General features: G+C 27.4%; 1 protein-coding gene across 4 annotated transcripts in view; it reads right to left on the bottom strand.

Annotated features, from left to right (window-relative positions):
- The window catches only part of LOC108750810 (protein ECT2), a 12959-nt gene that overhangs the window by 700 nt on the left and 2908 nt on the right, over nt 1–9351 (bottom strand). Inside the window, exons 5-15 of one of the 4 annotated variants that reach the window (XM_018490582.1) lie at nt 7803–7949; nt 5858–5992; nt 5582–5786; nt 5001–5128; nt 4527–4926; nt 4005–4445; nt 3766–3920; nt 3176–3261; nt 2315–2407; nt 944–1118; nt 372–401 (exon numbers count right to left, since the gene is read on the bottom strand). In XM_018490582.1, the coding sequence (XP_018346084.1) occupies nt 381–401; nt 944–1118; nt 2315–2407; nt 3176–3261; nt 3766–3920; nt 4005–4445; nt 4527–4926; nt 5001–5128; nt 5582–5786; nt 5858–5992; nt 7803–7949 (1986 nt within the window). In that variant the 3' untranslated portion in view covers nt 372–380. The remainder of the gene's footprint in view (nt 1–371; nt 402–943; nt 1119–2314; nt 2408–3175; nt 3262–3765; nt 3921–4004; nt 4446–4526; nt 4927–5000; nt 5129–5581; nt 5787–5857; nt 5993–7802; nt 7950–9351) is intronic. The other 3 variants (XM_018490579.1, XM_018490580.1, XM_018490581.1) reach the window with 3 other exon arrangements.

Raw genomic sequence — 9351 nt, 5'->3', positions numbered from 1 at the left:
AAAAATATAGAAAAAAAATATATATATATAAATTGATAATTTATTGAAATAGAATTATAAATATCAATTTAAGAAAGAAAAAAAAATAGAACTCGCCATATGTAAGATGTATAATTGTAATATAGTTATTATGTATTAAATCTTAGTTTTATTTTATATTATAAAAGCATCATAGAAATATTATTCTCTAATCTATAATAAATTTTACGGATGGAATGAAAACATTAAGTCTTGAGAAATTAAACAAGTGTCGAGTTTAATATGATAACAGCAATACATTTAAATAAAAAATCTAGTAAAAAAAATAATTTTTGATTAAGAAAAAATATAAAATAAAATTCCAATATATATACATTTCATAACATACTTACATGAAATCCTTAATATAGTTCGTCCATTGACTTTAAATCAGCATGAAAGTTTATTATAATTATTAAAATATTTCTCACGAAAATAACATAGTAACAAAAATTAATTATACAAATATTGCAAGCAAAAGTAAGATAAAATATAAGTTCAAAACATTTATAAATAAAAAATATGTAAGATATTACTCCAATAGAAAAAAAGCAGTTAATAGAAAGTTGTCAATATAATGAACATTGAACAATCATATCTTATTATAAAAACCTTGTACAAATAATATAAAGATTTAAAATATTTAACGCGTAATTTATTATAATTATTTATTGTAAGTATACAAAAATATTTGAACATGTGAAAGTTAGTTTAATGTAACAGAACAGGAATATAAAAAAAGATTGTAAGTACAATTTTCTTCGTAATCCATCCCATACGTAAGATTATTAAAATAAGATTAGTGGAAGAAATAACAGCTTATAATGAATATAAAGCAAAAGAAAAGCAAAAGAAAAAGAAAAGCAAAAGAAGAAAAAGAAAAGCATTGACAGAAAAAAGTTTATATAAAAGATTGTCAACTAACGCTGATATTGTTGCAACTACCTAGCCGCATCTGAGCTATTTGTTGGTTTGTTGGAGGAAGATTTTGTGCTACTCCAAACGGGGACATAATTGTAGACATCGCTCTATTTAGTTTGCTTGGCGTTTTATTGAAACTAAACGCTCGACCGACTCTGGCTCTTGTACGAGATGCAAACCTGGAGAAAAATACAATTTAAATATTTTCTCATTTACTTTCTCATATATACTTATGGAATTATCTAAACGATCATTCAACAATATTAAACTTTCTTTCCTCCTGTTGAGTTAATAATTATAACATCTTTTTGATTTAATTTAGAATAACATTTTTTAAATTATATGATAATAAAAAAAATCTATTTCAATTGGAAGAAAAAAAGTTTGCAAACAAACAGAAAAATCTGTGTTATAAATCCACAAACACTTTTTATCACATCAGGAAAACTAGCTCAAGCAGACAGAATTTTACCTATTATATGATACAAAGAAAATATAAGATATACATAGAGTTTTTTAAAACAATATAATAGAATATATTCAATCATACACGCGGTAATTAAAGACAGTAAAAATTGCACCATGGCTGTACAATAAAATAAATAATACCTATTTAAAAAAAAGAGGAAAATGTACAATGTATATTTTCTATTTTCTTATATATATATATATATATAAAACTATTTAAAAAATAATTACACGTATTATAAGTAGAAAATAAAAACCAAGCAGCAAACACTGACAAACAATTTTTTTAACAAACTAAGCAATCAAATTATAAATTAAATTATAATGCAGAATGTTTATCCATGTCAGTTATGATAAATTAAAATCACAATAAATCCAACAAATGCTGATATTCAAAAAAAGGAAATATATAACATTTAATCTTCGCGTAAAAAAATATAATAAAAAGCTTTTAATAGATAAAGCTCACAATTATGTTATATTACGCCTGAACTAATCAAAATAAGCCAAAAAATTATTTTTAAATATATAAAATTATATCTATATTTATCACAGCATAAAACAGAATTTTTAAAGCAAAAATTTTCAGTACCATAATTATATATTTTCAATCTTTAGTAAAAAAAAATTAAAAAGATCATTTTTTTCTATTTCAGTTTCAAGATTAAACATATTAAAAAATCTGTACTTTAATGTTTTATATAAACATTTATTTGATTAATAAAAAAATTTCTATTTTAGTTAAAAAATATAAAAACATTTTAATTTTTGTAATATTTTTAAATCCGTTAATATAACAGACATTAAATATTCGCGCTTAATAACAATAATTATGCCACTGAGTAAGGAATTGAGAATAAAAAGCAAGTAAAAAAAAAATATAATCAGCCTTGGTGCGAAAACTGACGGTAGTGGGACATGTAACGTGGTTTCACACATGCTATTGAGTAGGAAGACATACGGGTCCATATACTCCAGGTAAAAATTATGAAATAGGCTCCTGTAACCAAACGGTTTGCCCCATTATTTCTTTACATCATGCAATGTAATATGTACACTAATATATATCTTTTGACTGTACTTTGTAGAACTATGTCGGTGCCATTTAGATAGATAGTTTGAATATAAACAACATAAACTCATAAATTTGCTGATCAACAAATAATTTATTCGTTTATCTAAATAAAAATTCTAATAATTTCTGTAATAAATACTAGTTATATACTAATAACATTCTTAGTCCGTTAGTCGGTATTCGTAATCCGTTCTTATTTCAAGACCGTAATATCTTAGGATACTAATACGGCCCTCCGATTGGTTTGTAACATCTTAAGGCTGTATTTAAGACGGTCTTGAATATAAGAATCGAATATGAATATCGACCTTAATTATTAATAATTAAGTGCTTAGAGTCAACATACATTATCTTTTCAATCAAAATATTTGTTGAGCGAAAAATTTAAAATTTTTATTAATATTTGAACAATCTAGAAATATGCTACAAATAATTAAACTCTTCTATATTTCAATGTACCCAAATAATAGAATCATCTAACTACAATAATAGAAGAGAAGAAATAAGTCAATCCTCACACCTTTTATAATATTTGATAAATATCCCGTAAGTAAAAATTTACTATCCTAATATGTAGACAGACTAATTAATTTACTATTACTTTAGTTACTATAATATAACGTTAAAATAGTGATATATATAAACTAGCAAAGAGAACACGTAATTATTGCTTCAAAATACAAATATACTTACTTAATTGTTTTCTTTAATGTTCCTGATGCGACATCGCTAGTACCAACTTCAAGCTGATGCGAATCGTATCTAATGAGTAACGTATCCTGATGAAAAAAGAATAAATAAAATAACATAAATTAATATTATACATTGTAGTATGACATTTAAACTAAATTTGTAGTTCGCCAATAGACACAAGCAGAAATTGCAAGAGAAATTATGAGAAATGAGATCAACTGTGTTTGTTTTGAGTGCGATCCATTTAATGCTATAAATGTTTCATTGATCAATCAGAAGAAAGAATTTTATGAATTAATCAATCAAAAAATGTTTCAAAGCATTTGCAACGTTAGGTAGATCGCACCTTTCAAGTTCACTTAACGTATTCTGTTGGCAGAATTAAGATGGAATGGCATATTAACGATAGATTTGTCAAATGATAAATTTTGCTAAATTTCTGCCAACATTCTGTCAAGAGTATTATGTGATAAACCTTGCATCGAATTCATAATTTTTTGCCAATAAAATTTGTGATAACACTTTATAAAATCTTTTCTCGACGGAGTTGTTTAAAGATTTATATATATAGTAAATAATATATAACTTACAGCGTCAGCTACACGGACAGCAAGAGCCATCTGTCTGCATAAAGTCTGTAAGTAATTCGTTTTGTTTACTTCTTCATCAGTAATTATAAACGAAAAGAATTTTTCCTTCAGTTCCTGAGTCCCTCGTACCACGAGTGCAAACACTTTGTGACATTCTGGAAGAATTGTGTAACTATAAGTTACAATTTTTATTTTATAAAGAATGTGCATATTTTACATACATAACAATATTTACGTACCGTCAGTTTCTCGTATATCCACAACTTTTCTTATAGTACTCAAGGACAACATTTTGATATGCTTATATGGCTTTCCTTGGCTAAGTTTAATCGATTGCAAGCCATTTATAGTATTAGGACTCTTTAACGAATTGAAAGCTTTCGATCTTTTCTTGCATATTTCGAGAGTATCGGTAAACAGGAACAATACTAAATGATCACCTCGTCCACTAAGACCTTCCGTAACTTCCATTACATCACATTTACTGATAAATGACCTATGCGAGGAAACTAAATGCGGTGGACAATTGTCAATCTCATTAAAGATATCGAACATTGCTAACTGGCGTTCCGTTTTCCTTTTGTCTTCATTTATGTACGTCATCACTTTCTTAATACAGCTAATAGAAGCTTCTAATGCACTATAATCTGGATTACTTTTGTCCGTATGCTTAAGAATATCTATAAAAAATAAAAACATTTCGCTGCTATTCGTAAAAATTTATAATAATTATACAAACAATATGTTTGAAAGTAACTTACCGCTTAATAATAAACTAATACTGGGTAACCTTTGTATTGGTTTAATCAAGAGCTCCTTTAAGCTTTGTCTACCGCATTCCGGTATTGTCTGGCAATTTTTTAAAAAAGCATGAAATCGTGGCTTATTTTGATCACACTCTTCCAACATTTGTTTTGTATTTTCGAAGAAGTTTACGTATGGAGGATACGCTTTAACCAAATCTGGTTCAAACTTTAGAAATATTTCGCCAATGCTAATGTCCTCTGTCCAATGAGCGGCACTACAATGTAATGCCTCTAACAACTGTTTATGAACGTCATAAATAGGTGGGAAATTACCAAATATAATTTTCACTTCTGTGCTATTTAGTAACTCTTTCCCACTTTTACCTATGAGATTTTCCAATGGCAATTTGAATAACTGTAAAATATCATATAAATGTAGATTATTAAAAATTAATAAAAATATAAATGACTTAATATACAAATACTTACCGTCATAATTGTATTAAGGATACCTACGTAATTGGCCTCTGTCTCTACCAGTTCAAGAAAGACTTTATGACGTTGCGACAAATTTTCTTTAACTATTGGTAAATGTTCTGTAGCAACAGATTCTACCTCTAAAATATTTGACAGCAATAAATAATTTTAATATAATCTTCCTTTTTATTTAGTATATTTTACGAGTAAGTAAAATAATATATACTGTAGTAATGCAGTAAATATATACTGCATTTTTAAGTATTAATTTTTGCAATATAATTTGATATTAAACTTTTTATACATCATACTGAAAGATACGAGCACTTTTATTGAAAGAAAAATAATTAATTTATTATAACAAAAAAATATTGGTACTCATTATGTTTAATGGACATTGTGTTTAATGGACAGTTAAAAAAAAGAAAGACAGCAGGCTATAATTTACTAATATGTCAAAATAACAGTGTACCATTTTTGTTAGCTTTATTATAAGTGTTAATCGACATATATTTAAAAATTATTTCGATATATTGTATCTTACACAGAATCAAATACGTGTGAAATTAAAAAAAAAAACATCAAATGCATACCGTCTAGCAATTGTTTATCCGGACTTGCTGTACAGTCCAGAAAGCTTCCACTAACACTGGCTGGTGAATCTGCTCCATTTTGTAATAAATTAGATAATGGACCACCTAACCAACAGGGGTGCTTTGACAATGTTATATTCTGTGATACAATCTGTTGACTGTCTCGTCTACCCGTCGCAGTAGGGGACAGAACTTTTTCTAGATACTAAACAACACACAATTCTGTTTATCAAACAATAATAAATATATTTAAGAAATTTATTATTATTAACTTACATGTTCAAATAGATACTCCTTCTCATCAGCGGCTGCCTCATTCTGTACAGATGTCCAAAACCATCCGGTTTTTACTATGAATGCAGATACTGACACTAAATTTGGTAATACATTTACATTAGACTCATCAACGACCTGTAAAAAATATCGAAATTATTATACTTTATTACAGTGAACCATTTAATGTCAGCTTTATAATTACTAGACAATTATACAATTTGACATAATTTTATACATTTCTACATCACAATTTCCATACACCAAATTTTCAAAAGACAATATGTCATGTACTGTATATACCATACATTAATACACATATACAATGTATACATCAAAAATTTTATGTATAAATATGAATTCTAGATAAATATATAGGACGTTCACATGAGACAACATAAATATGTGAGCAATTATCTATATCACAAAAATTAATTTTTAATTTAACTTATTATTTTATGCGCGCACGTGTGTGTGTGTGTGTGTGTGTGTATGTGTGTGTCCGTCCATCCATTAAATATTTTTTATTGAAATTAGTAAATACTATATACCCTGTAAATCGTTTCTTTTTACATTACATATGATTAAAGCCACGTAAAATTATTATACTTTACAGATAAAATTACTAAATCTTATATCTTCCAAAAAAAAAAAGAAAAGAAAATAAATACCACGAGTAATGATTTATCCTGTGTCTTCAAATCTATGCACTCAGTTTTCGAATCGTGCGGTGCAGATGATACATTGTTATTTTTTCCATCAAATATAGAAGTTTGTAAGTTGTGTTTAGTATTTGAAATTTTTGTAGGCATTGGGAAAGACTTGGATAAAGATGTATATTTCTTTTTTAAAAGAGTTTTCTCAGAAGGACAATAGTACGAACTGGTGGAAATATCTTTCTTACTGTCTGAAAATATTGGACAGAAAGAAAAGTGATTGATTTTTGAGAAAAAAGATGTGTGCGATTTGGATAAATACTTATTTCTTTCACCTAATGCATTGTGCAAAAAAGTATCGCTATATTGTTCCTCATTATGTTTCATTATATTCGGATACGAGCGCGTTTTCATGAATTTATACTTTTCAAGCGTCGCCATTTTATGAATAAATGGACAGGAATTAGTTTTTCTCCATTTTATATATCGTTTTATTTTACTTTTTGATGTATTATTCTGTACGTAATGAATATTTTTACGATATTTTAAAGATGATGTACTATTGCTCATTGGTGATAAACAAGGATTATATTCGTTATTTTTTTCGTAAAACGGCGACAATTTTAAATCTGGTTTATCTGGAAAATTCGACGAGTTTTCACAAAAAGATACTCCGTTATCGAACAAAGAACTTTCAGAAATATAGAATTTAACATTTTTATTGCTTATTATTGTCGGTGGTGTTGGAATTGAATATTTATTTGACATAAAAATCGTTGAAGATGAATTAGATGATCTGGTTATGTCTATACCAGAATCACTTTGCTCTGTGAAAGAATGATATAAGTTTCCAGATTTAATAATTGAATTTTGCAAATTGAGACAATTATCATTCATACTGATAGCAGAATCTTGACTGATATCATATATAGAAACGAGATCGTTCCACTGATTATTATATTCTACATCACGTACATATGAGATTAATGAATTATTTTTCGATAAAGGATAACTCGATATAATACTATAATCAGTTTTTGTTGTATTAAAAATTGCATTTGAATAAGGATAAAGAGAAGAAGGAGTTGGTTTAATATACGTTAGAGAAGGTGGATTATTGGATGTATTTTTAAGATATAAGTCCATATTTGCTCTCTTGTAGAAAAGGCCGGATATATCTACCACCTAAAGCATTTATGTAATACATAAATGTCTATGTAATGTAGTGTCATATAAACAAATTTGTATATAGAATATTTATAAATAATGTGAAAATTATATTAATTACTTACGACGTGAGTGCAATTCGGATCATCGATCTCAGTGGGTTCACCGCCCTGTTGCTCCAGAACTTCACACATATGTTTCTTCTCTTCTTCGGGAAAACCAGAAAAACATACTTTTGCCCCATAAAATGGCTTTAGTTTATAAGTTGCTATCTGCAATTAGAATTAAGTGTGTTTTTAAGACTAAGGAAATTCTTATCATAATGTTACCATTAAAATTCGAATAAAAACACTATATCGCTTTATCATACTAAGCGCTCAGAGATAGCAATAGAGAGATATGAGTGCAATGCAGATTCTGCACTACGATTGTTTGTTCACATACATACACATACGTATTTTCTTTATCTTTTTATTGCTACCTTCAGTGGCACTTAACAAACTAACTGTGCGTTGTGTTAGTGCCTTGAAGGCACTAGAATTATATATTGGAATTAAATATCAAAATTTATTCAAATGTTATATATATATACAATATAAAATAATTATAATTATTATAAATTAATGTTATAATTATTTTATTTAATTAAACATCTTTTATAAAATATTAAAATTTTATCTTGGAATTATTATCTCTACTAACACCTACCAATTCCTCATTGTTCGCATATGTGGAGATATCGTCTTTGGCATTCCACAATGCTATCACCCATTCTATCGACATGATAGGCAATCCAAATGTGTCAGCGTATCTGTATTTTTCTCCACTGCAGTGATTTGCAATAAGATGTGTCACTTTAATACCCATCTCTTTTCGGATGCTACCTCCCATATTAAGAATCATATTAGCTAACTTGCGCTGTTAAGAAATACATTACTTTATAAAAATATGAAATATACATAAAATAACGTCATAAAAATAATGGACTGACCAGTTCATCCTCTCTAGCTCGAAATCCACTAAATACCACTATTGTGCCTACCATAGCTTGTGTGTACATTGGTCTTTTAATACTGGGCAAAGGTTCTTTCTTCTCTGCCAGTTGTAGCAGAGCCGTAGGTCCCAATACTCTACAAAACATAAGGCAAACGAATAATCATTAGAATTTGTTCAATATTAAAATTTAAAAAATTATAAAATTATTAAACATTTTATATGTTATAAACTATAATACACTATTATAAAATGTTTAATAATTTTATTATAATTTTATTATGTACAAACCTATGGGCACTCTTGCATAAAGCATCATATTCGGGCCCTTCAAATTGTTTGAGTATAAAATAGGTATTGTAGGTAGTATCTTCAACATATTCTGTGCCAGTTTCAGATTTAAGTATTGGCACTTTGAATTGCTGAGCAGCAACATTAAGTGCAGGATCATTGCAGGCTGTACCAACTAAGCATATTCTCTTCTTGCGTGGTATTATTAAGGCTGATAACAAATAATTGCCTTGTCATCAACTATTATCATTGGCACTACTGATTTACATTTAATTATAATAATACATTTAAATTATAATAATATTAATTTTGTTAAATCAACATTTTTAACAGAGCCGGAGATAGCTTTTAAATATTTCATTTTATAATTTGATTACATAATGCAAAAAA

The sequence above is a fragment of the Trachymyrmex septentrionalis genome, unplaced genomic scaffold (genome assembly GCF_001594115.1).
Source record: "Trachymyrmex septentrionalis isolate Tsep2-gDNA-1 unplaced genomic scaffold, Tsep1.0 scaffold37, whole genome shotgun sequence".
Taxonomy (NCBI): domain Eukaryota; kingdom Metazoa; phylum Arthropoda; class Insecta; order Hymenoptera; family Formicidae; genus Trachymyrmex; species Trachymyrmex septentrionalis.
Note: the sequence above shows the minus strand (reverse complement) of the source record. Positions and strands in the feature narration are given on the sequence as shown.